The sequence below is a fragment of the Molossus molossus genome, unplaced genomic scaffold (genome assembly GCF_014108415.1).
Source record: "Molossus molossus isolate mMolMol1 unplaced genomic scaffold, mMolMol1.p scaffold_m16_p_18, whole genome shotgun sequence".
Taxonomy (NCBI): Eukaryota; Metazoa; Chordata; class Mammalia; order Chiroptera; family Molossidae; genus Molossus; species Molossus molossus.
Genome location: NW_023425353.1, coordinates 63,816,039 through 63,830,772, shown reverse-complemented (window position 1 = coordinate 63,830,772; position 14,734 = coordinate 63,816,039). Strand labels below are relative to the sequence as shown.

Below are 14,734 nucleotides of genomic sequence, written 5' to 3'. Positions count from 1 at the left end.
CGCCACCAGCAAGGCCCAGGCGAGGCAAAGGCACCGGAGCCCCGCCTCCCCCGCCTGGGCCGCTCGGGAGCTGCCGGTCGCCGCGTGCCCGCTCCCGCCGGAAGTGCGTCACCAGCTCCGCGCTCAGCCCCCCGCGGCCGCAACTAGAAGTAGAAACAAAACAAGCAGCTGAGGCGGTGGCGGGGGCGCCGGGACGGGGGAGGAGCGCGCCGGAACCGGAACCGACCTGACGCCGGAACCGGAACCGAGAGAGGGTTGCCAGGGCCCGAAGAGGGCTGGCGGCGGCGGTCTCGCTCGGTGAGTGGGACGGGCCGCTACTCGCCTGTTTGGCCGGAGCGGGGAGGACGCGGCGCGGGCCCGGGGCGTCCTGTTCAAGGTCACGGGCCGTGCCAGCCCCGCCCCTCGATGCCCGCGGCCTGCCGGGCCCACCGATGCAGGCGGGGCGGTTACGCTACGCCCGCGGCCTGCCTTCTGCCTCAGAAGGGGCTGGCGGCGAGGGGGCCACTTCCTGGAGGAGGCGGGGGCAGGCCCAGGGTTCGGAGGCTGGAGCTGGGTTGCAGCCTGGCCGGGGCGTGGGTCTGCGGTCAGTAACCTGGCACGGCCCTATTAGGCCTGCATGGGGAGGGACGCGACCTTCGGCTGGGGCCTAGGTGCAAAGAGGCGGCGGTGTCCAGACGCCCCCTGGCTCTGGACCTGTGGTCATTAAAGATCCAGCCCACCAGTCACACATCTGACCTGTGGAAGGATATCTGCTCCCACAGTGAACAGAGCTAGTCACTGTCCTGCTACTGCCTCAGGCCTGGCTTGGGGCAGCCACGGGTCCTGTATGCCTAGTTCATCCCCACCGTTTTCTTAGTTTTGAGAACTTTATTATGGATGAAGAAACAGCCCAGAATTCACTGGTGGGTCTGTGGGAAACTGGGTAGAAGGTCTCTGGTTCAGCTGATGGGTGAGAGGACCTGAGAAGGAAGGGGGTCTCAAACTGGGTGCCCACCCTGCTGTTGCTCTGGTGCAGGTTTGCTGTTGAACGGGAAATGTGGATACCCTTTTCACCCAGCTTTTGCAGGCCCCTGTGCTTGGGACAGCAGCTGGAGAGTGGAATCTCTCTTGGGATGTAGGGGGGAAATCCAAGCAGTGCATGGGAGCAGGTTCAGGGGAGCGTGGGAGCTGACAGGCAGGTGGAGTGTCTTAGCCCCAGGACCTTCCCTGGCCAGTGGTAGCACCTGGGCTGGGCCTCTTTCAGCCACAGAGCCTGGTCCTCCTGCTGCTTGATTGTCTCTTTCTGCCCTGCCTTCCTCCTCTACCTCCTACTTCTCGGGTGGTGACTAAGCAGCCAGTGAGAGTGAAGGAAAAGTGAGCACCCTGTGGGCTGGATCCTTGGCTCCTCTCCAGATTGGTAGAGGAGTCTGGTCCCAGGCCATGGCTGCCTTGACCTGGCATCTCCTCACTGAGGCCGTCTTTGCAGATCTGTATAGCAGGCATTTATGGGGCTCAGCCAGAAGTGGTTGTTGGTGCTTGCATTATTTATTCTCCCTTCAGAATAGTCTGAGAGTGTTCAGGGCTACATCAGGTAGTAGAGAGATATTGTTCTCTAGGGTTAGGAATATCCCAGTTTGCTGAGCCCTGGCTGTAACCAAGGAGCAAATTGTTGGACCTTGGTAGTGATTCCTGGTCCCTTCTCATTAGGCTGTCGCTTCCTTGCTGAAGAATTTGGCCACAAAGAGTTGCCAAGATAGCCGGGCCAGGAAGAAAGCGCCGTAGCCCTGACCCAGACGCCGTTGCCGATCCCGGGGCACTCTGGCTGTCGACCAAGCGGCTTAAGATGTCTGGTGGGGCCAGTGCCATGGGCCCAAGGAGAGGGCCCCCAGGACTGGAAGAGGCCACCAGTAAGAAGCAGCAGAAGGATCGAGCAAACCAGGAGAGCAAGGATGGAGATCCTAGGAGAGGTGGTAATGGCATTCCCAGAGTGCTGTGCCCTTGTCCTCCTCTCTTCCTGTTGAGCATGCAGATTGGGGGTTGGTAAATGACTTTTGCTGTTCCTTCTGTCCTGGTCTGATGCCGAGAGACGGACTCATGGCAAGCTGGGTAGAGTCTCAGCTTTGAGATCTGGGTACTTGGCTGAGATCCTAAAAATGGTGCTTGATGGGGTGGTGGGGTCGTGGAGGTTGCCTCCTCATCATTTCTCTATTCTTTCCTTTGTTGTCAGGGTCTGTGTCCACTCCTCAGGAGGAGCAGACCAAAGAGGGTGAGTAATGAGTAGGCCTTCAGGTACTAGAGTGCTAGGGGAAAAGAGGGGGTACAGAGGGTATAGCCCTCATCTGGAGACCTTCACAGTCTTTTTTTTTTTTAATGAATCTTTTTATTATTTATTTTCTTTATTGAGTTTTAGAGAGAGAGGGAGGGAGAGGGAGAGGGAGAGAGAAACATCGATTGGATTGGCCGTCTCCTGTATGCCCCCCGCTGGGGATTTGGCCCACAACCTGGGCATGTGCCCTGACCAGGAATTGAACCAGCGACCTCTTGGTGCATGGGTCCACGCTCAACCACTGAGCCATACCAGCCGGTGACCCTCAGTCTTATTGGCATTCTTCCTACAGAGTTGTTGCTTGATTGGAAGCAGAGTGCGGATGAGGTAATTGTCAAGCTGCGTGTGGGAGCAGGTCCCTTGCGGCTGGAGGAGGTGGATGCTGCTTTCACGGACACAGACTGTGTGGTGCGGCTTCCAGGTGTGTACATCTTATCTGAGCCCAGCACTATATTTGAATCCTTTGACATGCCCCACCCCCGCTCACTGACCCGCTCTATCTCCAGGTGGTCAGCAGTGGGGTGGTGTTTTCTATGCCGAGATAGAAAGTTCTTGCTTGAAAGTGCAGGCTCGCAAAGGTGGCCTTTTGCAGCTGGCACTGCCCAAGAAGGTGCCTCTGCTCACATGGCCCTCTCTCCTGGTAAGTTCCATAGCAAGGTAGGGTAGGGATACCCAGTGTAGTTGACAGGGTCTGACTGCTGTATCTTTGACAGAAGAAACCTCTAGGGACGCAGGAGTTGGTGCCAGGGCTGCTGTGCCAGGAGAATGGGGAGGAGTCATCTCCTGTTGCCCTGGAGCCAGCCCCTGAGCCCCGCCGGACAAAGCAGGAGGCCCGGAACCAGAAGCGGGCCCAGGGCCGTGGTGAGGTAGGGGCGGGTATTGGCCCTGGGGCCCAGGCAGGGCCCAGCGCCAAGAGAGCTGTGCATCTCCGAAGAGGGCCAGAGGGGGAAGGGTCCAGAGATGGCCCTGGACCCCAGGGCGATGCCCCCCCCTTCCTGGCTGAGCCAGCCACACAGGTGAGCATGGAGTGCCTACGTGGGAGTTTCAAGACGGGGAGAAGGGTGTGGACTATATGTATGTGGGGGGCACCTACCTGGCTGGCCCAGGGCTGATCTTGCCCACAAACTCTCCATGAATAGGCTGAGGCTGAGGAACAGCTCCGGATAGCACCACAGAAACCCCAGACCTGCCTCCTGGGCTCAGAGGAGAATCTAGCACTGTTGGCAGGAGAGAAGACAGTTTCCCCTAGGAATGATCCAGTCTCTCCAGTCATGACCCGGAGCAGAGACCCTGAGAAAGGTGACCGTTCCAAAGAGGAGATGGCAGAAGCAGCAGATGCTGCATCCTTGGTGGATGGTAAAGGTGGCTGGGGGTGGGCAGGCAGAGCCCTGGGTTGGAGTGCCAATTTGATGGGTAGTTAGGGAGTAGAATAACTGGTGGGAAGCCACCCTGCATGGCACTGAGCTGTGATCTCAATGTAGAGCCGGAATCCATGGTGAACCTGGCATTTGTCAAGAATGACTCGTATGAGAAGGGGCCTGACTCAGTGGTGGTGCATGTGTACGTGAAGGAAATCTGCAGGGACACCTCTCGAGTACTTTTCCGCGAGCAGGACTTCACGCTTATCTTCCAGACCAGGTGGGTGGGTGGCAGGAGACTGGGCAGACAGTATGCTTCAGGCAGAACAGTGTGTCTCATGCTCTTCCTCCTGCCCTGCTGTGCCTCTACAGGGATGGAAACTTCCTGAGACTGCACCCGGGCTGCGGGCCCCACACCATCTTCCGCTGGCAGGTGAAGCTCAGGTGGGTGGTGCCCGGCCCCACCACTGTGCCTGTCTTGCCCTGGGTTCCATCTTCCTCCCATCTAGTCAGACACCACTCCACTTGTTTCTGAGTTCAGCCTTTTCCCGCAGGAACCTGATCGAGCCAGAGCAATGCACCTTCTGCTTCACGGCCTCTCGCATTGACATCTGCCTCCGGAAGCGGCAGAGTCAGCGCTGGGGGGGCCTGGAGGCCCCAGCTACACGAGGTCTGCACACGAGCTCCCTTCATTGCCCAGCTCACATGACCGGGACCCTCATCCCTTGCAACGTGCTGCTAACCACCAGCACCCTCATTCCCCCTTTTTAAGGTGCAGTGGGTGGTGCAAAGGTTGCCGTGCCGACAGGTCCAACCCCTCTGGATTCAACCCCACCAGGAGGTGCTCCGCACCCCCTGACAGGCCAGGAGGAAGCCCGGGCTGTGGAGAAGGAGAAACCCAAGGCTCGATCTGAGGACACAGGGCTGGATGGTGTGGCAGCCCGTACTCCCATGGAGCACGTAGCCCCAAAGACAGAACCACACTTGGCCTCGGTGAGAATCCTGGGTGGGGTGGGCCAAAGATGGAGGCTGGAGAGCCTCTAAGGCCGCTGTCTCATGCCCCCCTTGCTCCCACAGCCCAAGCCCACATGTATGGTGCCTCCAATGCCCCACAGCCCTGTGAGTGGAGATAGTGTGGAGGAAGAGGAAGAAGAAGAGAAGAAGGTGTGTCTGCCGGGCTTCACTGGCCTTGTCAACCTAGGCAACACCTGCTTCATGAATAGCGTCATTCAGTCTCTGTCCAATACTCGGGAGCTCCGGGATTTCTTCCATGGTGAGAGCACGGCCTGTGAGTCCTGGGCTGTGGGCACAGGGGACGCCTTCCCCTACTCACACTTCTGTTTGGCTGCTGTCCCTAGACCGCTCCTTTGAGGCCGAAATCAACTACAACAACCCACTGGGGACAGGTGGGTGTCTAGCCATCGGCTTTGCTGTGCTGCTCCGGGCACTGTGGAAGGGCACCCACCATGCCTTCCAGCCTTCCAAGTTGAAGGTGATCTATAGCCACTTTGTCCCTTTGCTGGAGAGGGTGGGGAGGGCCAGCCAGCCTGTGGGTTCATTGTAGGTGCTAGGGCTCCATGCTCACACCTTACCCCTGCATCCAGGCCATTGTGGCAAGCAAGGCCAGCCAGTTCACAGGCTACGCACAGCATGATGCCCAGGAGTTCATGGCTTTCCTGCTGGATGGACTGCACGAGGACCTGAACCGCATTCAGAACAAGCCTTATACGGAGACTGTGGACTCCGATGGGCGGCCTGATGAGGTCAGGTTTGGGAGCAGAGGTGGGCATGTCTCATGCACATCCCAGTCCCCAGGTCTCCTCGGTCCTCACCACTCTGCCCCTTAGGTGGTGGCTGAGGAAGCATGGCAGAGACACAAGATGAGGAATGACTCTTTCATCGTGGACCTGTTTCAGGGCCAGTACAAGTCGAAGCTGGTGTGCCCTGTGTGTGCCAAGGTGTGATGTGCTCCCCTAGAAAGATACCCCCTTGCTTGGGCTTGTTAGCCTGTGCAAACTGTGGTCAGAGGCATGTGCATCTTTAGGCACTATGGGGCAAGGTTTGGGCAAGGAAGTTGATGAGGGGTCTTAGGCTCTTGTGGGGCTGTAGAGGTAGGCATCCTAGCTGCGATAAAAGTGATGTTTGTACTCAGACAGCTGTAAGGAGGGGCAGAGGTATGGGTAAGCCTGAAAAGGCACACGGGGAGCAAGGGAGGAGCACATTGATAAAGTGACTGGTCTGGGCAGGGCCTCAAGTGCTAGAAAGAGGGATTGTTCTCTCTTGGTGACCCTCCTGGTTTATCCAGTGTCCTGAGAGTTTGCTGGCTGGCTGTGTGGCCCTGAGAGCCATCTGAGGGCCTACCTACTGCTCCCTGTGCAGCCACCCACTGCCACCTGTAAACCCGCAGGTCTCCATCACTTTTGACCCATTTCTCTACCTGCCGGTGCCCTTGCCACAGAAGCAGAAGGTTCTCCCTGTCTTCTATTTTGCTCGGGAGCCCCACAGCAAGCCCATCAAGGTGAGGTGTAAGCTCCTGTTTCTGGGCTGTCCCAGAGACCCTGGTCCACCTTCCCGATAGACTCTGTCTGCTCTTTTCACCACAGTTCCTGGTGAGCATCAGCAAAGAAAACTCCACTGCAAGTGAAGTGTTGGACTCCCTCTCTCAGAGTGTCCATGTGAAGCCTGAGAATCTGCGTCTGGCTGAGGTACGCCTGTCCTTCCCCAGGCTCTTAAGCACATGGACACTTGTGAACAGTCATTGGCATCTGTACATGGACACATGACTGCATAGGAACAGGTGGTGTGTTACTGGTCAAGGCATGATTGAAACCAGGCATTTGGGCTATGCAACAGAGGTGCCCTTAGTTCCCAGCCATCATCAGGGTTTATTCCCCCTTTTGCTGGTGGCTCCCAATTGCTTTTCCCTTTTCAAACAAAGAGCTTGAGCTGTAGGACTGTCCTTCCACCAGCTGTGGTTCTCCCTCCATCTGCTGGTCCTTCATATTATTCCAGGTCTGTGTGCTGATCTTCCCCAGAGGTCCTTAGCTTCCAGCTTGGCAGTGTTCTTTACCTCAGGGGGCGAGAGGTGGGGAGGAGCCTCCTTGAATGTAGCCCCCTCCATGATAACCATATTGCAATCTCAGCAGGGCCCCACTTACTGAGCACAGGGTAGACCCCCTCAGTGTGGAGAGCTGGTATGGTTGATTCTTGCCCCAGTCCTGGTCTTTCAGGCTCTTTGAAGTACCAGGCTCCTTATTCCACTGGGCACTAAGGCTGGTACCAGCAGAGGCCTATGCTTCTTTTTGGCCACCATCTCCACCTGTTCCCCATAGACCCAGGATCAGAGCCAGGCTTTCTCCCTGTACTCTGAGGCAGGGTTAGGGGAAAGGCTTGTTCTCACATAGGATCTGTGTGTTCTCTGTCTCAGGTGACTAAGAATCGTTTCCACCGTATGTTCCTGCCCTCCCATTCACTGGACAGTGTGTCCCCATCAGACATGCTCCTCTGCTTTGAGCTGTTATCTCCAGAGTTGGCTAAGGAGCGGGTGGTGGTCTTAGAGGTGCAACAGGTGAGTGGAGGCCAACCTGATGGCACAGGGCCCTGGTGTTGGTGAGGGGAGGGCATTTCCATCTGGCCTGGCCTTGCTGAGCCAGATGACCCACCCTAGCGCCCCCAGGTGCCCAGCATCCCCATCTCCAAGTGTGCAGCTTGTCAGCGGAAGCAGCAGTCTGAGGATGAGAAGCTGAAACGCTGTACTCGGTGCTACCGCGTGGGCTACTGCAACCAGTGAGAACCCCCATGGTCTGCCCCATCCCTCTTCCCTTCCTGCCGCTTGCCACCCTTCCTCCCTTCCATGTTTTCAGCTTTCTACCCACCACCCAGGCCCTGGGGGAGACAGGGCTGGCATCTCCATTTTCCAGGGCCAGAGACTAGCCCCCAGTAGAGTTATAGGAGGCCCATGGGGCCGAGACCCTATTCTTACCTTTCACTTTCTTCCAGGCTTTGCCAGAAAACCCACTGGCCTGACCACAAGGGCCTCTGCCGCCCTGAGAACATTGGTTACCCTTTCCTGGTCAGTGTACCTGCCTCACGCCTCACTTATGCCCGTCTTGCTCAGTTGCTAGAGGGCTATGCCCGGTAAGTGCCCAGTGGTTGAATTGAGGGGGGGAAGGGGCAGAGGTTCCGGATGGACTTGTCAGGATTCTCATTTGCTTTGCTGCCTGTTGCCAGGTATTCTGTGAGTGTATTCCAGCCACCCTTCCAGCCTGGCCGCATGGCCTTGGAGTCCCAGGGCCCTGGCTGCACCACGTTGCACTCCACTAGCTCCCTGGAGGCGGGGGACAGTGAGAGGGACCCCATTCAGCCGCTCGAGCTCCAGCTGGTGACCACTGTGGCTGAGGGGGACACGGTCCCCCGGGCATGGGCAGCCCCTGATCGGGGCCCTGTGCCCAGCACCAGTGGCGCTTCTTCCGAGATGCTGGCCTGTGGTCCCATTGAAGTTGGCTCCTTGCCTGCTGGTGAAAGGGTATCCCGGCCTGAAGGTAAGAGTCTGGTGAAAGGCTCTGCAGATAGGAAAGGGGAGGTTGGGGGAAGCTTGTTTAGGCTCTGATTGCCGTGTTCTCTCACAGCTGCTGTGCCCGGGTACCAACACCCAAGTGAAGCCATGAATTCCCACACACCCCAGTTCTTTATCTATAAAATTGATGCATCCAACCGAGAGCAGCGGCTAGAGGATAAAGGTGTCTGAGGCATGGGTGGGATCCGTGGGTGGGGTGGGCTGGCTGTTTATCCCAGCTGACCTCTCTCCCTGCCCATCTCCAGGAGATACCCCGCTGGAGCTGGGAGATGACTGCAGCCTGGCTCTTGTCTGGCGGAACAATGAGCGCCTGCAGGAGTTTGTGTTGGTAGCCTCCAAGGAGCTAGAATGTGCTGAGGATCCCGGCTCTGCTGGTGAGGCTGCCCGTGCTGGCCACTTCACTCTGGACCAGTGCCTCAATCTCTTCACTCGGCCTGAAGTGCTGGCCCCTGAGGAGGCTTGGTGAGGACAGGGCAGCGGCTGGGTAGTGGGGCAGGGTGGAGTGGAGTGGAGATGTGCTGGTCTTGACCTCACCTCTGTCCCCTCTCAGGTACTGCCCCCAGTGCAAACAACACCGTGAGGCCTCCAAGCAGCTGTTGCTGTGGCGCCTGCCAAATGTGCTCATTGTGCAGCTCAAGCGCTTCTCCTTCCGCAGTTTCATCTGGCGTGACAAGATCAACGACTTGGTGGAGTTCCCTGTTCGGTGAGCGAAGGGTCCTGGTGACTGTAGGCAGGGCATGGGGCCAAGGTAGGCATCTTGGCACCTTTGACTATTTCACCCCTCTGGTTGGGACCACAGGAACCTGGACTTGAGCAAATTCTGCATCGGTCAGAAAGAGGAGCAGCTGCCCAGCTATGACCTGTATGCTGTCATCAACCACTATGGAGGCATGATCGGTGGCCACTACACTGCCTGTGCACGCCTGCCCAATGACCGCAGCAGCCAGCGCAGCGACGTGGGTGAGGGCACACGCAGCCAGCAGGATAGGTGGTAGGGGTGGTGGTGCAGGTTATACTCACATTCTTCCCACCTTGCTGTAGGCTGGCGCTTATTCGATGACAGCACGGTGACAACAGTAGATGAGAGCCAGGTCGTGACGCGCTATGCCTACGTACTCTTCTACCGCCGGCGGAACTCTCCTGTGGAGAGGCCTCCCCGGGCAGGTCACTCTGAGCGCCACCCGGATCTAGGCGCTGCAGCTGAGGCTGCTGCCAGCCAGGTGAGGCCTGGGGAGGTTTTGCCAGCTCGTGGGACCTGACTCACAGATGGGAGGGGGTGAAGCACAGCTTCCTCTCCTCTAGCCATAGGTCCCTCCCTGCAGCCTTGGGATTCGTGAATCAAAGACAGGGTTTCCTTACATGAAGCATTAGTCAGAAGGATCACCATGTTATAGGGACACTTAAGTGCACACACCCCAAGCTGCCATTGATGTGCACCTAGGCACCCACTTGGCACAGGCCAAGTATCTCCTCTGACCTTCGCTGGGTACAGTACCATGAACAGACTACCTGACAGCCTCCCAGCTTTCCTCTGCAAGCTACCCACATGCCAGCTCACAAACCCTCACTTATGATTGGCCCCGTGTTCTGGTGTGTATCAGAACAAGGCCTGTCCAGGCTGGCCATGGCCTGGGGTGGCTGTCACCCCTCTGAGGTGAGTGTCTATCTCTGCTGAGTCTTCAGGGTCGTCGTCTCTTTTTTTTTTGTGGTACGTGCCCCTAGCGGTAACTGAACCCGGGACTCTCTGGTCCACAGGCTGACACTCAACCACTGAGCCAAACTGGCCAGGGCAGGGTCTTCTTCTTTCCATAGGGTGCCCTAGGACTGGTTGGTGGGCCATAGGCCTGGTTGTTGAGCATAGTCACATTTCTTTTCTGTACTAGTCTCCTTGCTGTCCTCTCCTGCCCTGAGCCCTCTACACTCAGAGAAATTCTCACAGAAGACAAGACAGTGGTCAGGATCTGGATGTGAATGGGAGGAGGCAGATTACTTAGGTTGCAGCTCTATCCTCCATGAGCCAGTCCCCTCTGTGGGAGGCCTGGACTGAGAAAATGATTAGTTAGCCCCAACCTGCCACAGGAAGCTGCATGTTGATTGGAAATCTTGAGGCCAAAGTGCTGTCAAGATTCACCTGTCCTGGTGCTCTCAGTCTTGACACCCTGCGGATGGCCCACTTGGCTCCTGCCTGCTCACCTCCCTGCTGCTTAACCTGGGATGTAGGGGTTTAGCGCCAGTCACCTTGGGTAGGGCTGTCATGACCAGGGGTCTCAGGGATACTGGGTCACCCCCCACCTCCATCCCCTGCTCTGGGTGCTGATGGCCGTTTCCGCACACTGTAGGCTTCCCGGATTTGGCAGGAGCTGGAGGCCGAGGAGGAGCCGGTACCCGAGGGGCCTGCACCCCTGGGTCCCTGGGGCCCCCAAGACTGGGTGGACCCCCTGCCACGTGGCCCTACCACACCAGATGAGGGCTGCCTCCGATACTTTGTTCTGGGCACCGTGGCAGCTTTGGTGGCTCTCGTGCTCAACGTGTTCTATCCTCTGGTATCCCAGAGTCGCTGGAGATGAGCTCCTCTGCAGGCAGCTGCTGTGAGCTGGCCCACCTGCCTGCCCACCAGGCATGCCTGCCTCTGGGGGCGGCCAACTCTGGGCTTGGGCCTCAGTGTGTGCATCTGGAGGGAGATGGTGGGGACTGTGGTTCCTGCAGGGGCAGAGCAAACTAGGGTGGGTATCCATCCAGCTGTCTGTCCATTCATCCTGCTGCTCTAATCCTCAACCTGGGGCTTAACCCTGCCCAAGCAGCTTCCTGTATTTAAAGTGTTAATAAAGTGAGACTGTTCAGGCCTGATCTTGTCTCTCTGTCTCAATGCCGCTGCTATCTGCGCCTGCCTTGGGGCCCTCCCTTGGGTGCCGGAGCTCCAAGCCAGCACCCCTGGGATGCCAGGCAGCATACTGGGCAGCCCCCAACCCCTGTCCTCATATTCTGTTGCAGGGACTAGGCCCAGGCCAGGCTCCCGAGGTGGCCCCCACGCGGACAGCCCCTGAACGCTTCGACCCCCCTGTGGACCGCCCAGCCCCCACCTACAGCAACAGGTCCCTGGCTGGTGGGGGGACTGGGTTTGGGGTTCCCCCACAGAGGGCCAGCTCTTTGCCGCTTCTTCTCTAATCCAGAGGACACTGGCTTCATCAATGGGGATTTGGGGGGGTGTGACTTGAGGGTGGGAACCTCACAGGTTGGGACCTCTTGTCAGCTGGAACCCCAAACCAGTGGGCCTTGGCTTCTCTAGCCATCCTCAGTACTGCGTGGTTTGATTCTCAGTTGTATCTTCAATTCTTTTTGACTTGCATTATAAACGTTATAATTTTATTCTAAAAAATTGTAATTTTTTTTTGTTTTGCATTTTGGAAGTGATTGCTGCTGTTTAAATATATTTTAAAAATAAATGATAAATAAGCAGACTTAGTGACTGGTGCACCAGGCGCTGCGGCCACCTCCCTTCCCATTATTTGATGTGTTTGTGTGTGTCCATGTGTTAAAGACCTGGAAAGCGCCTCTGGTCTGAAGAGAGAATGGTAGGTCCCCACCTTGTGCCCTGTGATCACAAAGCCCCCTGTGCCATGAGCTCTCTGGGGCCTGCCTGCTGCCCTTGGATCCCACTGGTCCTGGGTCTCACGTGAAGGTGGCTATAGTTGGCATCTAAGTCAATACCTCACACCCAAGGGGTGAAGGACCCCCTGAGGCTCCAGAAGCTGACAGGTCAGGGAGGACTTGGAGAACAGGAGGTACTTGGGGGAATCTTCCTTCTTTCCCATTCTCAGGTCTTTGCTAGAGTACCATCTGGATCCCTCAAGGGAGAACACAGCAGGAAAAATCCGTGGGGAAGGAGACCTTGCTCCAAAAGGATAGGAAGGATCAAAACTAATTTGGGCTGACTTCCTGTGGGAGGGAGAGGGAGACCCTTTCTTTCCTTGAGTCCCTGAGACCTTGGCTTCTGGCACCTGCCCCAGGCTGTTCACCCACAGTAGGTCTGCAAGCTTGTCCCAGCCTCAGAGCCTTTATGACTTTGTACACACATAGAACAAGGGTAAATCTTGTAAGAAGCCTCCTTGCCTCTCTTCGTGGTTAATGCTGCCCCCTCCTCTCTCCAATTCTTGGGCATACAATGGGCATCTCCAGCTGGAGGAAGATGGGGAGCAAAGGTACTTGTGAGGCAGGTAGTCATAGATGCTGGGAAAAGTGTATGGCAGCCAGAGGTGGGGCAGGGTCCTGGCAGTCCTGTTGGTCCATCCCTACCCTCAAGCCCACAAGAAGCTCATCATGTGGACCCTGCTAGTACCTGTCAGCCTTGGCTAGAAGTGAGCAGAGGGAGCTCCTGGAGTAAGCTAGCCTGTGATCAATGTTGGCTTTTTCCTATGAAGACAACACATGGGCCATGTAGGATTGATGGCCTTGAAGAGGAACCTGGAGAGCTGGGTGTGAGACTGTGCAGAAATGGTTGAATTGCCAAGCTGGGGGCTGGTACTGGCAACTGCTGGAGGGCCTACTAGGCATGGTCTGCAACAGGACTGTGCTGGCCCTACACTTTGTGCAGCCCCAAGTACCTGGCCACCAGTGGTCTACATGTGCTGGATGCACTGATCAGGGGGCTCTGTCTACCCAACTAAAGCCCTGCTGCTGCTAAGCCTGCCACATTACCCTTCTGTGGCATCTGTAGAAGGCTGCTGTGGCCACCAGCACTGTGGCCTCTACCGCCTTTATGTTCACTGTTAGTCTACACCACAGGGACCTGTCCATAGGCCTGGCTGCTGTACCCTGCCTCTTTTCATGCCACAGCTGGGCCTTACTGGCTGCAGCCTGGCTTTTCTCTTTGGTCATCTTGAAATTGATTTTCCTGGAAGTAGTGTCAGGAGTTCAAGCAAGCAAGCCAGTCACACACACACCCCCACCCTGCAGCTAGGGCCGTACATCTTCATGGTTTTGCACTATGCAAGTCATAAGGCTCCAGAGGACTGGCTGATCTAGCATTGCCACTTCTGGCATTCTTGGTAGCATTGGTGGGGCTACTGCCTCATCTTGTGACATGGAGTCACAGGGTCCACAGGGTAGGTACCCTGAGGCCTGGGGACGGGTGCAGACCCTAACCCCATTGAGGGGAACATTACCAGACCTTCAGGATTCACTGATGGTGCTGTATTAAATCATTCGGTGGTATGAGGTACAGAGGAAACAGTGGCAGTCATTCTGCTCATTATAGGCACCTTTGTGGTGGGCTAAGCACCTGCAACTGTGAACTCAGCAAAGGGTTCGTGTAGCTGTGGCTCTGCTTTCTTGGTGCCTATCTGTGGCACCACTGCACTGTAATCCCTGCTCAATGCCTGCACCTGGCCTTGGCTGGGCATCAGGCTGGGGCCAAGGGGCTATGGGGAGGTGGGAAGCCACAAAACACAAGACTGTACCTGGATACTGATGCACTGCATGGCCCTGGGCAGAACCTGGCATTTGGTCATCATGTGGGACCCAGATATAGGCCCAGAAATGGAACCCGGTCATTAGTGGCCACAAAGCAGGATACAGAATATGGATACAGACTAGTCAGGATCCTGCCCAGTCCTTTAAGGTCCAGGAGTATTAGCATCACCAAACCCTCCAAAAACCTGAGTTCCAATTCCAAATTTGGAGATATCCTCACCATCCCATCACCAGCAGCTCCAGTACCACAAAGAAAACAGATTGTGGGGAGACCCCCAAATACAACAGCCATCATCATAAAGATACTATCTCTTCTGCCTTACCATGTCCCAACTTCAATAAAATATCCTGTCAAATGCCTATAGATGGATTTAAAGATCTAATTTGCACCCTGGCCAGTTTTGGCTCAGCGGTTGGAGCATTGGTCTGCAGACCAGAGAGTCCCAGGTTCAGTTCCCGCTAGAGGCATGTACCAAAAAAAAAAAAAAAAAAGGATCTAATTTGCTGTAATTTTCGCTACATTTGCAAGCTTTGTCATGGGATGGTAAGTGTGCCAAGGGATTTTAAACTAAATTATCACAATGCTTCTGCGAGGTCTCCCTCCCCTGGCCAGGTGTGTCCAGGTGAGCGCCCCAAAAGTGCCAATCTTAATGGGGCTCCTGAATTAAGCTATTGATTAAGGTCCCTGCCTGGAGTCTTAACCAGATTCCCAGGGCTTCATTTTGCTTAATTATTAAAATGACAGCTCCAAAGCTGAGACTTAAGAAACGCGATAGGGACTCACATTTGCTCCCGAGAACAGAATGGGATGGTCCCAAAGTTTCCAGGGAGGTAGGGAGAAAAGCCCAAGAACAAAGGGCCATGCCTGTGTCTGCCTACTGCTTAAAGTCCCGTCGCCTCCTACCCCTTCAAATGACCGGTACCGCGGAGACGGAAATGAAGCGCCGGAAAGACCGGTTTGGTCGCACTCTGTCATTTAAATGGCGCCGACGCCTTGGAGAGCCCCACCCCCTCCATCCAAGGGAG

At 56.3% G+C, this 14,734-nt stretch overlaps 1 protein-coding gene across 13 annotated transcripts; it reads left to right on the top strand.

Annotated features, from left to right (window-relative positions):
* Positions 1 to 133: 133 nt before the first annotated feature.
* Positions 134 to 11,638, top strand: USP19 (ubiquitin specific peptidase 19). 13 transcript variants are annotated; one of them, XM_036266522.1, is made up of 27 exons: positions 134 to 297; positions 1,687 to 1,949; positions 2,207 to 2,245; positions 2,598 to 2,726; positions 2,812 to 2,945; positions 3,022 to 3,321; positions 3,445 to 3,661; positions 3,787 to 3,943; positions 4,036 to 4,107; positions 4,218 to 4,333; positions 4,442 to 4,656; positions 4,741 to 4,936; positions 5,022 to 5,155; positions 5,268 to 5,426; positions 5,511 to 5,621; positions 6,071 to 6,181; positions 6,267 to 6,368; positions 7,091 to 7,231; positions 7,331 to 7,449; positions 7,663 to 7,800; positions 7,894 to 8,204; positions 8,292 to 8,402; positions 8,485 to 8,701; positions 8,790 to 8,942; positions 9,039 to 9,199; positions 9,281 to 9,459; positions 11,231 to 11,638. In XM_036266522.1, exons 2-27 carry the CDS (start codon positions 1,823 to 1,825, stop codon positions 11,402 to 11,404), a joined length of 4,023 nt encoding a protein of 1,340 aa, XP_036122415.1. In that variant the 5' UTR covers positions 134 to 297; positions 1,687 to 1,822; the 3' UTR covers positions 11,405 to 11,638. The 13 variants fall into 13 exon arrangements, with proteins under 13 accessions (XP_036122415.1, XP_036122413.1, XP_036122414.1 ...); XM_036266520.1 differs by having other exon boundaries at positions 3,019 to 3,321; XM_036266521.1 differs by having other exon boundaries at positions 1,687 to 1,946; positions 3,019 to 3,321; positions 11,231 to 11,637.
* Positions 11,639 to 14,734: the final 3,096 nt, after the last annotated feature.

Coding starts and splice junctions, on each gene's coding strand:
- USP19 (XM_036266510.1), top strand. CDS start 1,823: ATGTCTGGTGGGGCCAGTGCCATGGGCCCAAGGAGAGGGCCCCCAGGA. Junction 3,662..3,786: donor TGCTGCATCCTTGGTGGATG/GTAAAGGTGGCT, acceptor ATCTCAATGTAG/AGCCGGAATCCATGGTGAAC. Junction 6,369..7,090: donor AGAATCTGCGTCTGGCTGAG/GTACGCCTGTCC, acceptor TCTCTGTCTCAG/GTGACTAAGAATCGTTTCCA.